Genomic DNA, 17,282 nt, shown 5'->3' on the forward strand with positions numbered 1-17,282 from the left:
TAAATAATATAAAAATTTAATTAGATATATTAGCCAGAATTGATATACTATATTAATATTATTATATTTAAATTTTTAATCTTTATATTTTTTATTTGTGTTTAATTTTTGATTTATTTAAACAAAATAATATTACTTTTTAATCAGATATAGCTATTTATATTAGCCAGAATTTATATACTGTATTATTATTATTATTATTATTGAAGCTTTAATGTTTGTTTTAATTTGTTCTATTTTTGATTTATTTAAACAAAATAATATTAAATTTTAATAAGATATAAATATATTAGCCAGAATTTATACTATACTATTATTATTATTATCATTATTATATCTAATATTATTGTAGCTTTTTTATTTATTTATTTAAACTAAATATTACAATAATATTATTTATAAATATTATTATTATTATTATTATCATTATTATATCTAATATTATTGTAGCTTTAATTATTATAATTTTTTGTGTTTTTAATTTATTTAAACTAAATAATATTAAGTTTTAATACTGGCCAGTTGCTTATCAGATATAACTATGAAGAATCTTATTAGCCAGAATTGATATGCTATATTATTGTTATTATTATATCTTATTGCAGCTTTAATTTTTATATTTTCAGTTGTCGTATTACTTTAAGTTTAACTTATAGTCATTTTGTTATGTGCTGTCATCATTTGTATTACTTTTGGGGTTTTATTTTTTTTTTGTATAACTTTATTTATTATTTTATTTTGAGGTAGCTGGGCAAACTTTCTAAATTTTAGTTTTTCATTGTTTACTTTATTTCAGCTTAATTAAAATGACTCATGAATATGAATCTTAGTTTTATGAATTTTAGTTTTAGACAACAATAACAAGCAACTTTTTCTCTCCAAGATGTAAACCTTAAACTCATTTGTTTGGCTGCCATGGTATCATTGACCCGCTAAATTATTAATGAAACAACTTATGAATATTTAAAAAGGATTAATTTTACCACAGGAAACAACGTATGCTATCAATAGAAGAAAACCAAATGATTAAAGTGTCGTCTTCATGTTAGTCAGAAGAGTCTCTGGAGTGTGATTCTGTAACTGTGGAAAGTTACGTAGATACGCGACGCGTCCATGGCAACAAACTTTTATTAGCTGCTGTTTTGGAGCAACTCGTGCGCAGTAGCCAAACTTTATGCGTTGTCTGGAGCGCTACAGCATGGAGAACGGCAGAAAGTTGAACGTTTTAGCGCCTTTGCGTCTTTTCCGCGGTTATTCATCTGTAAACAGTGTCCAGCGAGTTTAGACGGTCTCAATAGCTATGTCGGTGTCCGTCAAGTGCAGCCCGTCTCCTCCGGATGGAGCAAAACCCGAGAGCCGCAGGACGAAGAGATCGAGCAATGCTGTCAATAACAGTGAGTCAACTCAATAATAACATACTGTTTTCTTTTTTAATCTTACTTTTTCAAAGCTAACGTTACATCAACAACTTCAATGTTAGGCTAATATTTATGTATTTGTTCTATTACAGCATTCTTTGGTATCTATCTATCTATCTATCTATCTATCTATCTATCTATCTATCTATCTATCTATCTATCTATCTAATCTATCTATCTATCTATCTATCACCAAGTTTTTTTATTTGTGACCCTGGACCACAAAACCAGTCATAAGGTTAAATTTGACAAAACTGAGATTTATACATCATATGAAAGCTCAATAAATAAGCTTTCTATTGATGTATGATTTGTTAGGATAGGACAATATTTGGCTGAGATACATCTATTTGAAATCAGAAATCTGAGGATGCAAAAAAATCAAAAAGACTGAGAAAATCACCTTTAAAGTTGTCCAAATAAGGGTTCTTAACAATGCATATTACAAATCAAAAATTACATTTTGATATGTTTACAGTAGGAATTTTACAAAAAATCTTCATGGAACATGAACTTTACTTAATTTCTTAATGATTTTTGGCATAAAAGAAAAATCAAAAATTTTGACCCATGCAATGTATTTTTGGCTATTGCTACAAATATACCCCAGCGACTTAAGACTGGTTTTGTGGTCCAGGGTCACATTTGTAATATTTATTTGCCACATCACAAACCGTTTCTATTATTATTCTTGTTTATTTATTAATTTATTAATGCCTAGTCACCTACTTTGTTCTTAATTCATCTTAAAATATATTTCATTTTTATATTCATTCATGCATCTATTTATTCCAATTTATTATAAAACTATTTATTTCTGCAACTTTTATTTATTTATCACTATTATTTATTACGTATCTTTATTTGCCAATATAAATTAAGATTTTTTTAATTTAAATATTATAAAATAATATTTGTTTAGTTATTTATTATTCCACATCACCTACTATATTATTTTATTCTCAATATTTATTTATTTATTTATTTATTTATTTATTCAGTCAGTCAGTCATTCCATATCACCAACTACATTATTTACTTATTTATTTGAAACAAAATATTACATTTTAATACTGGCCAATTGCTTATCAGATCTAAAATAATACTGGCCAATTGCTTATCAGATCTAACATTATTTTATAAGCCAGAATTGATAAACTATATTATTATTATTATTATTACATTTGAAAAAATCCTGGGTTGTTTCAACCCAATTTTAAGTCAAATATGAAGTAACCCATTTGTTGGGTTAAAAATTTAATTAAAAAATGTATCCCAACAGTTGGGTTAGTCCATATTTGGCCCAAAATTGGGTTGAAACAACCCACCCTTTTTATATCGTATTATTATTCATTATTCAATAATATTTATTCTATATATATAATTATAAATATTTATTCCACATCACAAACTTTTTGATTTTTCTTATTTTTTATTTATATTTTAACATCTTTTTTTTTTTTTTTTTTTTTTTACATAGATTTATAGATACATACAGTGTGAAAAAGTGTTGGCCCCTTTCCTGATTTTTAATTTTTTTTGCATGTTTGTCACACTTTAATGTTTCAGATCATCAAATACATTTAAATATTAATCAAAGATAATACAAGTAAACACAACATGCAGTTTTTAACCCAAAGAGTTTTTTTTTATGAAGGGAAAACAAAATCCAAACCCACATGGCCCTGTGTGAAAAAGTGCCCCCCTCCCGTTAAAACATATCTTCAGTTTCATGCCGCGTTCCAGGCAACCCGTAACCCGTGTTTTTCCAACCTTCTACCCGTGAAAGTGCACTGGAACGGCAGTCAAACCCATGACTTCCCACTCGTGAACTCGTACTAGATCGATGTACTCCCAGTTACGAGTTCTGACGTAACATAGCCCGCGAAACAACAATGTCAGCACTAATGGGTGCGGTGTTTATGCAAGTAGTACACGGTGGAAAAATAGAGCTTAGGACAATATAACGTTGCAATCAAATTAATAATAATTCGTTACATTTATAGAGCGCTTTTCTAGACACTCAAAGCGCTTTACAGTGTCAGGGGTATCTCCTCATCCACCACCAGTGTGCAGCATCCACCTGGATGATGCGACAGCAGCCATAGTGCGCCAGAACGCCCACCACACACCAGCTGACTGGTGGAGAGGAGACAGAGTGATGAGGCCAATCGGAATATGGGGATGATTCGGAGGCCATGATGGTCAGAGGCCAATGGGCAAATTTGGCCAGGATGCCGAGGTCACACCTCTACTCTTTTTGAAAGACATCCTGGGATTTTTAAATGACCACAGAGAGTCAGGACCTCGGTTTAACGTCTCATCCGAAGGACGGTGCTTTTTGGCAGTATAGTGTCCCCGTCACTATACTGGGATGCTAGGGCCCACACAGACCACATGGTGAGCACCCCCTGCTGGCCTCACTAGCACCTCTTCCAGCAGCAACCTAGTTTTCCCAGGAGGTCTCCCATCCAGGTACTGACCAGGCTCAGCCCTGCTTAGCTTCAGTGGGCGACCAGTCTTGGGCTACAGGATGATATGGCTGCCGGTGATAATAATAATAATAATAATAATAATAATATAAAAATAATAATAATTCATAAATGTGCCCAGGCAGTTTGGCTTGACTTGCCTGGAACACTACAAAGTTGTGAGTCGTGGTTTAAAGTGGTGATTTACCAGTTAAAAAACCTGCCTGGAACGCAGCATCAGTTCAGTTTCACTAGCCACGCCCAGGCCTGATTACTGCCACACCTGTTCGCAATCAAGAAATCACTTAAATAGGACCTGCCTGACAAAGTGAAGTAGACCAAAAGATCCTCAAAAGCTACACATCATGTTGAGATCCAAAGAAATTCAGGAACAAATGAGAAAGAAAGTAACTGAGATCTGTCAGTCTGGAAAAGGTTATAAAACCATTTCTAAATATTTGGGACTCCAGCGAACCACAGTGAGAGCCATTATCCACAAACGGCCAAAACATGGAACAGTGGTGAACTTTCCAGGAGTGGCCGGCCAACCAAAATTACCCCAAGAGCGCAGCGACGACTCATCGAAGAGATCACAAAAGACCCCACAACAACATATAAAGAACTGCCTCTTGCCTCAGTTAAGGTCAATGTTCCAAGAGTTCCAAGACGAAAACCGCTGCTGAGCAAAAAGAACATAAAGGCTCGTCTCAGTTTTGCCAGAAAACATCTTGATGATCCCCGAGAATTTTGGGAAAATACTCTGTGGACTGACGAGACAAAAGTTGAACTTTTTGGAAGGTGTGTGTCCCATTACATCTGGCGTAGAAGTAACACAGCATTTCAGAAAAAGAACATCATACCAACAGTCAAATATGGTGGTGGTAGTGTGATGGTCTGGGGCTGTTTTGCTGCTTCTGGACCTGGAAGACTTGCTGTGATAAATGGAACCATGAATTCTGCTGTCTACCAAAAAATCCTGAAGGACAATGTCCGGCCATTTGTTTGTGACCTCAAGCTGAAGCGAACTTGGGTTCTGCAGCAGGACAATGATCCAAAACACACCAGCAAATCCACCTCTGAATGGCTGAAAAAAAAACAAAATGAAGACTTTGGAGTGGCCTAGTCAAAGTCCTGACCTGAATCCTATTGAGATGCTGTGGCTTGACCTAAAAAAGCGGTTCATTCTCAAACCCTCCAATGTGGCTGAATTACAACAATTCTGCTAAGATGAGTGCGCCAAAATTCCCGCACAGCGCTGTAACAGACTCATTGCAAACGCTTGATTGTAGTTGTTGCTGCTAAGGGTGGCCCAACCAGTTATTAAGTTTAGGGGGAAACACTTTTTCACACAGGGCTATGTGGGTTTGGATTTTGTTTTCCCTTCATAATAAAAGACAAAAGAAAAACTGCATGTTGTGTTTACTTGTGTTATCTTTGATTAATATTTAAATTAGTTTAATGATCTGAAACATTAAAGTGTGACAAATCTATCTATCTATCTATATATATGTTTTTGTATCTATTTAATGTGGTTCATCTGTCTAGTGGTGGCAGATCTTCCTGAGGTGAGTGAGAGGACACCTGTAAAAGACAGAAGCAGCCTGCAAGTGCGTGATGATTTAATTCCAGACGAGCTTCTTGCAACTTTAACATCCACCGCATGTCCTCAAGACAGACTCGGACCCCTCAGATTAACCAAAACTCCAAAGGACTTTAAGGTTTGTGCCACTTCACCACCTTTCTCTTTTTCACATTGTTTCTAATACCTAACCAGCTCTTTTTACCTATTTTTCCAGGTTTGTTTAATACATCGCCCTGATGCAGTGTGGCACCATCCAGCTAGACGCAAGAAATACCAATACTTTCTCAACCAGCCGACCTCTCTGACTGGAGCTGGAAGGTTGGAAAGAATCATTATGCATAACATACATTTATACATAACAGGCCAAGAGATTTTCTAGCTCACTTTGTTTGTTTGAATCTGAACAGAGATGTATCCTTTCTTTGTGATGCTCAAGTGCCTCTTCCGGCAATGGCTGAAAGAAGCTGCGCTGACGGAGATCAAAATGCAAGTGACAGGAGAATAATCTGAATCTGGTGCTAAATTCTTAATGTCTTTTTGTATGTTGAAACTTTGTGTTGTTTTTTGGGTTGAAGGACGTGAGTTCTCTGGAAACATTGATCCCGGAAGAATATCACATCATAAAAAACAAAGGCCTCAAGGGACTGCAGTGCTATGATGAGTAAGTCAGTCAGCTTTGGTCAGTAAGAACATCGATCTTGTTGTTCTACAGCTAAACAAGTACTTTGCTTTATTTGTTTTCATTCCTTTTATAGCAAATTCACGGTTCTCCTAGAAGATGACAAACAGAAGCTAAGAGTCTTTCCATCAATGTGAGCTGCTCTATCTATCTGTCTATCTTTCTATCTATCTATCTATCTATCTATCTATCTATCTATCTATCTATCTATCTATCTATCATTTAGTTATTTGAAAAATATTATTAATAATAATATTACTATTATAAACATTTATATATTTAAACAACCACTATGTCAAATGATTTCTATTAATATTAATATTTATTATCATTTCTAAACAACCACTAGGAAACCAAGTGGACGTCTTGAGGTGATACAGTTAATGAAGGTCATGGACAAAATGTTGGAAAAAGCAGGTGTCCATCAAGAGTTTCAAGAGCTATCCGAACTCTCGCAGGTTAGTTAGAAAAAAATGCTACAAATAAATAAATAAAAGTGTAAAAAAATATTTAAAAAAGCAACTTTGTAATGACAAAAAGTACCTCAAAAGTAACGTAATGCATTACTTTCATAAAAAGTAGCTAAAGGACACTAGGGAGTAACGCGATATTGTAATGCGTTACTTTTAAAAGTAACTTTCGTGATGACAAAAAGTAACGCAAAAGTAGCACAAAAGTAATGTAACATTATTTTCATAAAAAGTAAAGCTTTTTTGGGAATAACTCAATATTGTAAAGCATTACTTTTAAAAGTAACTTTCATGATGACAAAAAGTAACGTACAAGTAACATAACGCACTACTTTCATAAAAAGTAACTTAGTAATGCAATTAGTTACTTTTTAGGGAGTAACTCAATATTGTAATGCATTACTTTTAAAAGTAACTTTCATGATGACAAAAAGCCCTAATGACAGAAAGTAATGCAAAAGTAACGTAACAAATTACTTGCATACAAAAGTTACTTTTGTCAAAAGTAACGTTATACATTACTTTCATAAAAAAGTATTGCAATTATTTACTTTTTAGGGAGCAACTCAATATTGTAATCCATTACTTTTAAAAGTAACTTTCGTGATGATAAAAAGCCCTGATGACTAAAAGTAACACAAAAGTAATGTTACTTTTCATTAAAAATTAACTAAGTAATGAAACTAGTTACGTTTTAGGGAGTACCTCAATATTGTAATGTAATATTGTAATTGTTTCTTTTATGATGACAAAAAGTAATGCAAAAGTAAAGTAGCGCATTACTTGCATACAGTTACTTTTGTCAAAAGTAACGTAACGCATTACTTTAATAAAAAGTAACTGAGTAATGCAGTTATTTACTTTTTTAGGGAGTAACTCAATATTGTAATGCATTACTTTTAAAAGTAACTTTCGCGATGACAAAAAGCCCTAATGACTAAAAGTAACACAAAAGTAATGTAACATTACTTTCATAAAAAGTAACTAAGTAATGAAACTAGTTACTTTTAAAAGTAACTTTCGTGATGACAAAAAGTAACACAAAAGTAATGTAACACATTACTTTTATAAGAAGTAACTAAGTAATAAAACTAGTTACTTTTTAAAAGTAATGCATTACTTTTAAAAGTAACTTTCGTGATGACAGAAAGTAATGCAAAAATGAAGTTACTTTTTTTTACTTTTATAAAAAGTAACTAAATAATGAAACTAGTTACTTTTTTAGGGAGTAACTCAATATTGTAATGCATTACTTTTAAAAGTAACTTTCATGATGAGAAAAAGTAACGCAAAAGTAACATACCGTATTACTTGCATAGAAGTTACTTTTGTCAAAAGTAACGTAACGCATTACTTTCATAAAAAAAAACTTAGTAATGCAATTATTTACTGTTTTTGGGAATAACTCAATATTGTAAAGCTTTACTTTTAAAAGTAACTTTCGTGATGACAAAAAGTAACAAAAGTAATGTAACATTACTTTTATAAAAAGTAACTAAGTAATGAAACTAGTTACTTTTTTAGGGAGTAACTCAATATTGTAATGCATCACTTTTAAAAGTAACGTTCATGATGACAAAAAGCCCGGATGACAAAAAGTAATGCAAAAGTAACGTAACGCATTACTTGCATACAAAAATAATTTTTTTATTTACTTATTTACTGTTTTCGGGAATAACTCAATATTGTAAGTAATTTTCGTGATGACAAAAAGTAACACAAAAGTAATGTAACGCATTACTTTTATAAAAAAGTAACTAAATAATGAAACTAGTTACTTTTTAGAGAGTAACTCAATATTGTAATGCATTACTTTTAAAAGTAACTTTCGTGATGACAAAAAGCCCTGATGACAAAAAGTAACACAAAAGTAATGTAACACATTACTTTTATACAAAAGTTACTTTTGTCCAAAGTAACGTAATTCATTACTTTCATAAAAAGATAATAATGCAATTATTTACTGTTTTGGGGAATAACTCAATATTGTACTTTTCATAAAAAGAAACTAAGTAATGAAACTAGTTACGTTTTAGGGAGTACCTCAATATTGTAATGTAATATTGTAATTGTTTCTTTTAAAAGTAACTTTTGTGATGACAAAATCTAACACAAAAGTAATGTAGCACATTACTTTTATAAAAAGTAAGTAATGAAACTAGTTACTTTTAAGGGAGTAACGCAATAATGTAATGCATTACTTTTAAAAGTAAGTTTCGTGATGACAAAAAGCCCTGTTAACTAAAAGTAACACAAAAGTAATGTAACACATTACTTTTATAAAAAGTAACTAAGTAATGCAATTATTTACTTTTTTACGGAGTAACTCAATATTGTAATGCATCACTTTTAAAAGTAACTTTCATGATGACAAAAAGCCCGGATGACAAAAAGTAATGCAAAAGTAACGTAACGCATTACTTGCATACAAAAGTTACTTTTGTCAAAAGTAAAGTAGCGCATTACTTTCATAAAAAAAATAACTTAGTAATGCAATTATTTACTATTTTTGGGAATAACTCAATATTGTAAAGCGTTACTTTTAAAAGTAACTTTCGTGATGACGAAAAGTAACACAAAAGTAATGAAATTGCAATGCATTACTTTTAAAAGTAACTTTCGTTACGACAAAAAGCCCTGATGACTAAAAATAACACAAAAGTTATGCAATTAGTTACTTTTTTAGGGAGTAACTCAATATTGTAATGCATTACTTTTAAAAGTGACTTTCCCCAACACTGTTAACAATAATGCAATATAAAGTAATTTACACAACTACAGTACATTATACTGTACAGTCACCACAATGGCACTATTAAACTCTTGCAGTTTAGTTTTTAAGTATAAATATGCAATAAAATTACACAAACAAGTAAATAAACACCATAAATCAGATTTATGTAGGTTGGTATGTTAACATTGATGATGTACACAACTATACTAAATATATACGATATACAACAGGCCCGTAGCCAGCCTAGCAGAAGGGGGGGTTCTTTTTTTTAAAAAGTGGACCTTTTTCAGTTCCCACCCATTTTGTATTTAATTATGAGGTTCAAATCGCGTACTTCATTTTGGTGACTTCTCATGCACGTTTGTGCTGGATTAGCATGTCTGTTGGTATCTTAGTTAATAAGCATGATTTTTGATGCACCAAACATATTTACTACAATGAGGTCAAACTTACCAAGATCATGTACTACCTTATTCAGTAAATATACACAAATACCTAAAGCAATTAATAAAGAGCCACAACTGACATTGTTAATGCAATAAATGCACAGATCCTTTATACTGACACACTTCTAATTGAGTTTGTGTTTGTAGGATTTAAATAAAAAACTTGGCTTGAGCCAAAACATCAGGGGGTAATGGTGTTGGTTGAGGGCCCACAGCATGGTCATGTAAGATTTTGAGAGACAATGGTGGGTGAATGTGCATCCCTCTAGGGGGGTCCGGGGGCATGCCCCCCTGGAGAAAATTTTATACATTTTAAAGGTAAATCCATTAATTTGGTGCATTTTGAGAGTTCAAAAATAAGAGCTACAACTATGTTCACTGTGCAAATTGAACAAGAAAAATAAAAAAGTTGATGACAAATCTAAAAAGGGTCCAGAACTGCCTCTAGTCAGAAAGTACCGTGTTCTTCCTTGACCCATGCTACACCCCTGCACTGAGTTTTCTGGGCCCCTTTCAACCTCTGGGCCCTATGCAGTGTCCTCCTTTTCAAAACACAAATATCAAGAAAGAAATTTTGTTTAACTATATAGGCCTACATGGTATCTGCAGGATTTTTTAAATCAAAATTAAGGCTTTTTGTTTCCTTTTTTAAGACCTGCAGAATTAATATTGAATGAGCGGGATAAAGCAATGTCTAGTAAAATATTAAACCTCTATCATGATTTACAGCTCAGATAATGTTCATAAAAAACAATAACATCTGTAAAAATTGTAACAAAGCTCATTTTTTATGGTGAAATGTAATTATTCTGACTGTTTGAGTTATTAAAATGAACCCTTGCTAGTAGCATACATGATAACCAGTAAAAACACACACATAGGCCTATAGCACCTTAACACCATGGTATAAAAATTAACTAGCCCACATATTTTCTATGTATTTGTATAAAGAACAGTGGTCTAAATAAATTTAGTACAAATGTTATACTATACTTATATTACATTACTTCTTTACAGTTAATACATGTCTACATTAATATAATATTCCGCATTTCTACCGCAATACCATGGTGCAGTTAGTGTAAAATAAAAAGGCTACAACATGGTAAATGATTCTGACTGTATCGTCGCGCACAGTGTTTCTCCTGTTTGTCAGCGCTGTTTCGCCTGTTTAAGTCGCAAAGTCATTTGTGTTCTTTTATTAAATTCAAGCGCTTCATTGTGGATCTTACAGCACTGTTTAGTGCTCGCTAGTAAACGCGTCTGCTTTAGTGAATTTGCGCTCCGCTGCTGTGATCTGAGCGGATACAGTATAAACGGTCCGTGTGGCATGCTTTAAATGACTATCGCATTTAATCCATAATGCGATTCTTGTCTTTCCTTGCCCAAATTTATGACATCTTTAATAATTAAAGCTTTTACACTAATTCAATGTCGTTATTTAAAAGAACACTTGTTTATTAAAAAAAAAATGTATTTAAATTATGGACCTTTGGCAATATGGGGTGGTTCGTTCGAACCACCCGAACCCCCCCTGGCTACGGGCCTGTACAATAATACAAAAGTGTATCTTTATAATATATTTATCATGTTTCAGATTGAAAATTTACTGGAGCTGGTTCAAATCGAGCAGAACATCTACAACATCGTATTCCACGAGCTGATCCGCCAGGTCAGCGTCGAATGTGTTGAGAGAGGACAACTTCTCGCCAAGATTAGGTCTCCATCACAGTTTTACCTCTGTTTTTTTCTTCTGGGTGTTCATTAGAGAGTGACTGCATTTCCTCTTACACCTGTTCAGGGAGAGGTATGTTGCCCTACTCGACCGTATTCCACGGCAGGTGAAGGGTCTACACACAGAAACCTTAGCACAGAAGGCTCTAGACCGCCGGCTCACCGAAGAGATCATTCACTTCAAAAGCTCCATTTCAAAACTCAATTTGTAAGCAGGATACAAATTATGAATAGTGAATTGAGTGTGATCTGTTCATTTTAACCTTGTTTATATCTGACCTGTAAAAGGGAACTAAGTGCTATGAAAGAACATGATGAGAATGTGTCCAAAGAGGCAGAGGAAGCCAAAGGGGAGCTCGCTAAAGCCCTGGAGGAGTCGCAACGCAATGCAAAGTGCGTGAAATAAACCTATGTAAACAGTGTGTACTCATACTGATTCATTGTCTGACTGGTTAAAAAAGTGACTTTTCTGCAGTATTGTAGCAGAGTACCATGAGCTTTATGAGCTGCAGCGAAGGAGACTTGAAGGACAGATGTCTCAGCTATATGATGAAAAGGACCTCTGGAGAAAAGCCACCTACAGTCTTGCAGTCAAGGTGACTTTTTGTGACATTCTGCTTGAATGTTAGATTAAGAATTTAAAATTTTTCAGTTTAAATATCTCACATATTTCTTTTAGATAATAAAGATCAATAAACTTCATCTGGTCAGACGGCTAAATATTAGTGAACAGATCTGGGCCAAGACTGCAGATCATTTCACGGTTTTCCTAACAGCAAAGGTACTTGATGTGCCTAATATTTTATTCTGTCAAGACTTTAATATTTAAAATAATGTAATATCCATGTTATTTTTATTCTCAGGACTCTGAGGATGTTTCTCACATCATGGAATTGACTGAGCAGTGGAAAGATAAGCTGACCAACTTCATGGAGAACCTCAGAGAAGCTGAAAGCAAACAACGCGAGACCATCAAATCTGTCCGCGCTGATGTTGTCAAGTGGCACAAGTTTTACTCAGACAAATCAAGGTCAGTGAAGGAAATTCTTTTTTCCTTTGTATTTTTGTTATGTTTTATTGACTTCACTCTCTTATGGTTCATAAGGAACCCTAATATGAACATTGACAAGTCTTCAGAAGATGAGCTGTCCCAAGACCTGAAGCAATGGTCAACGGTTAGCAATCATTTTCATTATTTCTTACTGAATTACCATTCTACCTTCTACTTTAAATGTGAAGATTACAGCTATCTCTATCCACCTATAGGTGCTGGCACAGCAGTGTGAGCGTTATGGAGGAGAGGACCTAGTGTCTGGTCAGGAAACACTTGTAATGCTAGCAAACCTCCAAGAGTCCTGGATTGAGGTTTGTCTCCAGCTTTTTAGGAGACACTCTGGTCCAGAAGGAGGACCACCTAAAGGCCAGGAGGCCATGAGGGAGCTGGCAAAGACCATTACTGAGCTCCAGAACCAACTGGGAATCCGTATTAGTGGAGAAAGTGGTGAGTACATAGCTCCTCACATAGTCTTGTTTGGTTTCTCCACTAGATATTGACATCTGCTCTTGGTGGTTTATGCAGGGATCCATGCAACACTAATGTTGCTTATTGAAAATACGGAGTTCTGGTCAAGAAAATTAAAGTCCTTAAGTGGACTTTCAGAGGAGCAGTCCTTGAGTGATTGGCTCAAGTTGGAGGAAGCTCTTGGCAACTTGATGAATCTATCTAAGGAGGCTCTCCAGCTAGTGGACAGCACACAGTCAGAACGGGACAGGGCTAAAAAGAAACCTCACACCAAGTAAGAGAGATGCAAGGATCAAGCATTATAGTTATCTTGCAAAAACTTGTGAGATACCTTGTGTCCTAAACAAAATAGACCCGCATAAACATGGGCAGAAACACACAAAAGACACAAAACACACAGGACTTGTTTTGTGTTTCTAGTTAATATGCAATTTCTCTGTTGGAATCTGTGACAGGATTGAAATGGATGATGTCCTAAAGGCACTGAAGGAATTCCAGTTCTCTCAAGAAAACTTTTTCAACTGTGAAAATATGAGGCTTCATGAGGAGGTACGCTCCAGGAATGCGTAACGTTTCTTGCATGCCCTAAGTCAGGGATGTTCATTCCTGTTCCTGGAGGTCACCTTCCGGCAGAGTTTAGAACCTTAGACCTGGGCTAGACAAGACAAGATTGTCATCTCTTGTGGCTTAGGGAAGGACAGCTGCGTTTCTCAAATACGTTGTAATAATATAAGTACCAAGAGTTTCTATGGCAGGGGTGTCCAAACATGGTCCAGTGTCCTGCAGAATTTAGTTCCATCTTCCCTCAACACACCTGCCTGGAAGTGTCTAGTATGCCAACTAAGCCTCTAATTAGCTGATTTAGGTGTGTTTAATTTGGGTTGGAGCTAAACTCTGCAGGACACCGGCTCTCCAGAACTGAGTTTGGACACCACTGCTCTATGAGCTACTTATGCTTATGATTCCTTTGGGAAACACAGGACGTTTTGAGTAATCCAGAAGACCTTGATTACCTGGTACAAAGATGTTTAACCAAGATTCAACTTAAACTCTGCAAGAAGGTGGACTTCCTGGAGCAGGACTGGATGCCTGTTTCCCAAGCTATGAGTGATGATCTCATCATGTGTCATCAGGTAACTTCTGTTCACACCAAGTTGATTCGGTGGATGGTGGACCTTCTTCTACTGATGCTGCCGGTCCAGGAACCAAATCTTCCAATGCCTGAATTGAACGCCATTGTGGACGTGTCTGTTGAGAAGCTGGAAGAGGATGCTAGGAAGCTCTCTGGGAAACTTGACTACATCTCCAAGTACATCACAAGGTAATCTAATTAAAATCACTGCATCTAGAACAGTAGTGCTCAAACTCTGTCCTGGAGTGCCAACCAGAGTTTAGCTCCAACTTGCCTCAACACACCTGCCTGTAAGTTTCTAGCATGCCTAGTAAGAGCTTGATTAGCTGGTTAGCTGGCATCTAATTGGGGTTAGAGATAACTCTGCAAAACAGTGGCCCTCCAGGACAGAGTTTGGGCAACCCTAATCTAGAGCATACACCTTAGCTCAGGGGTGTCCAAACTTGGTTCTGGAGGGCTGATGTCCTGCAGAGTTTAGCTCCAACTTGCCTCAACTTACCTGCCTAAGGGGCCGTTCACATGTCGCGCCTAAAAACACGTGGAAAACGCTAGGCGCGCCGTTTTCTTCCTTATCAACAAAGCGTTCGGGCGCTTGCGCTCCGGAAGCGTCTGCCGTTTCTAAGCAACCATCAGCTGCGCTCTAGCTCCAAGCCTATGCGTCTCCATGCATTGTTTCTTCTATTAGCATCAAAATAATGGGGGCTTGACAAATCATAAAGTTCAGGAAATCCCTGGACCACAATGATGAGCTGCTCTTCCATGTTTCTGCTGAGGTTTCAATGTAACGGAAAAACGTGAGGAAGCTGATTGGTTGGTTCATGTCACATGACCTGCGGTGCGCTTGCGACATTCTGAAAAGTTGAGAAGTTTTTATCTCGATGCGGCGCGGACGCGCCTGGAAAAACGAGCGCGTCGCACCGCATGCGCGTCGCGACCGCGTCACTTCAATTATGCGCGCGCAAGCCGCGCGTCTCCATTTGAAATAATGAACTTGCGCGCGCAAAAGACGCTTCATATGAACGGCCCCTAAAAGTTTCTAGCATGCCTAGTAAGAGCTTGATTAGCCTGTTCACGTTTGTCTAATTAGGGTTGGAGCTAAACCCTGCAGGACACTGGTCCTCCAGGACCAGGTTTGGGCACCCCTCATCTAGAAGATATACCTTAGCTCAGAGATGTCCAAACTTGCTTCTAGAGGGCCGATGTCCTACAGAGTTTACCTACAACTTCCCTGAACACACCTGCCTGGAGGTTTCTAGTATCCCTAATAAGAGCTCGATTGGCTGGTTCAGGTGTGTTTAATTGAGTTTGGAACTAAATTCTGCAGGACACTGGCCTTCCAGGATTGAGTTAGTACACCCCTGACTAACCTGCTTATAGCTGAGCATAAATTCATTACACAAATTCTCCTGCAGCTCTTGTCAGGCTATTGTGGAGGAGGCAATCCGGAAGAGCTCAACTCAGGATGACACAGAGAATGAGCTCTACCATCTTGCTAAGCTTCAGGTGCTTAACAATCCCTCTGATCTTCTCAACCAAGGTCTCTTTCTTGAGTAATGATACAGATTGACATCTCGCCTGAAGTGCCATGGATTCTTCTGCATTGTGTTTGTTTAGAAAGAGTGTGGCGAGTGGGTGGAGGCCTGTCGAATACTACTGTCCGAAGTGAAGGGAAGCCCTGTGGACCTGCAGCTGTCTGGAAAAACTCTGCCACAGTCTGTGAGTGACAAGATCATGGGCCCTCTGGTAGAATACAGCTATTCTAGTACAGAATGTGAGCAACTTTCTTGTATATCTTCTTAGCTCAAGAAACAACCAGAGGAGCCTAAAGAAGAAGATGAAGAGAAACCCTTGAAAGACGCCACTGGGCCTTATTCTTTTCAGAGTGCTGATGAATATGTAACTAACACTTTATTTCATATAAGCCATTAGCTTGCTAGCCATATAGCTAGTTTGGTTACATGAACTAGCACCAAATAAAAGCACCTAATCCTCCGCAGGAGGAAGAAAAGGACAGCAGGCATGACAAAGATGGCTCAGTCATGAAGCTAGTTGGTCATGATGGCAATATCACTGAGAAGAACTTAGGAGAGGACATGGTCCAACTTACAGGGGTGAGTGGACTGTATCCATCTCCATCAGCTTTCCACCTGCAAAGCAAGATTCCTCAAGTCTTGCCCTGGAGGGCCAATGCACTGCAGAGTTTATCTCCAACCCTGATCAAACTCACCTACCTGTGATTTTCTAATGATCCTGAAGACTAGCATGCTTATTGCTCAGCTGTGTTTGATTAGGGTTAAAGCTAAACTCTGCAGGAAAGTGGATCTTGTGGGCCAAATTTGAAGATCTCTGGAGTAAAGTATCAATCTTTTCTTATTTTTGTTCTAGACTGAAGAACTTGTGGTGTCTCCTCACACTGAAAATGCCAAGGAAGCTTTCAATGAATTAGAAGCAGTGAGAACTCTTCAGCAAGAGCTTCTGTAAGTATTAGAAGAAACATTTCTCCTTAATCAGATCTATAGTGGTCTTTACGTAAGCTGTATTGTCCAGAGATGTAGAGACGCGAGCTATCAGCGCGGAGGTACGAGCGCTAAAGGCTGAGGAAGACCTACAGGCAGCTCTGGACAAGATACAAGATCTGGAGAGGCAGCTACAGGCTCGGCCCAGTGTGGAGACCAAGTGTAAGTGTGTCAGAGCCGAACATTACACTTCAGATACAGAACAAGAAACAGAGAGTTCACCCAAAAATGAAAATTCGACCATTGATTACTCACCCTTATGTCGTTCCAAACCCATAAGACTTTTTTAGACAAATTAAGATATTTTTGATGAAATCCGAGAGCTTTCTGACCCTGCATAGACAGCAACGTAACTACCACGTTCATTTCTATTGGTCAATTCTGACCTGTTTCTAATCTCTAGTATTTATCCTTGTTACAGCGAGCAAGAAGAATGTTACACCTGCAACCAAGGCCCCCAGCACCCCTTCTGAAGCAAAAATGAAAAGTCAGAAACCTGAAGCAAGCCCAAAAATGTCCAGAGGAACCAAAAAACGCTAAATGGGAATAAAGACCATACTGGAGCTCATGTCAGGCAA

General features: G+C 36.5%; 1 protein-coding gene across 1 annotated transcript; it reads left to right on the forward strand.

Moving 5' to 3' along the window:
* The first annotated feature begins 1,300 nt into the window (after window positions 1–1,300).
* On the forward strand, window positions 1,301–17,244 carry LOC141338064 (axonemal dynein light chain domain-containing protein 1-like). Its single transcript, XM_073843631.1, has 25 exons — window positions 1,301–1,394; window positions 5,435–5,607; window positions 5,686–5,789; window positions 5,879–5,957; window positions 6,047–6,132; window positions 6,227–6,283; window positions 6,500–6,608; window positions 11,398–11,519; window positions 11,602–11,742; window positions 11,823–11,927; window positions 12,010–12,130; window positions 12,214–12,315; window positions 12,398–12,564; window positions 12,640–12,709; window positions 12,801–13,035; window positions 13,114–13,330; window positions 13,512–13,605; window positions 14,190–14,377; window positions 15,601–15,691; window positions 15,803–15,904; window positions 15,989–16,084; window positions 16,186–16,299; window positions 16,574–16,665; window positions 16,736–16,866; window positions 17,126–17,244. Exons 1-25 carry the CDS (start codon window positions 1,301–1,303, stop codon window positions 17,242–17,244), a joined length of 3,009 nt encoding a protein of 1,002 aa, XP_073699732.1.
* Window positions 17,245–17,282: the final 38 nt, after the last annotated feature.

This window comes from Garra rufa, chromosome 7 (genome assembly GCF_049309525.1).
Source record: "Garra rufa chromosome 7, GarRuf1.0, whole genome shotgun sequence".
Lineage (NCBI taxonomy): Eukaryota > Metazoa > Chordata > Actinopteri > Cypriniformes > Cyprinidae > Garra > Garra rufa.

Coding starts and splice junctions, on each gene's coding strand:
- LOC141338064 (XM_073843631.1), top strand. CDS start 1,301: ATGTCGGTGTCCGTCAAGTGCAGCCCGTCTCCTCCGGATGGAGCAAAA. Junction 12,565..12,639: donor TTTTACTCAGACAAATCAAG/GTCAGTGAAGGA, acceptor ATGGTTCATAAG/GAACCCTAATATGAACATTG. Junction 13,606..14,189: donor ATATGAGGCTTCATGAGGAG/GTACGCTCCAGG, acceptor ATGTGTCATCAG/GTAACTTCTGTTCACACCAA.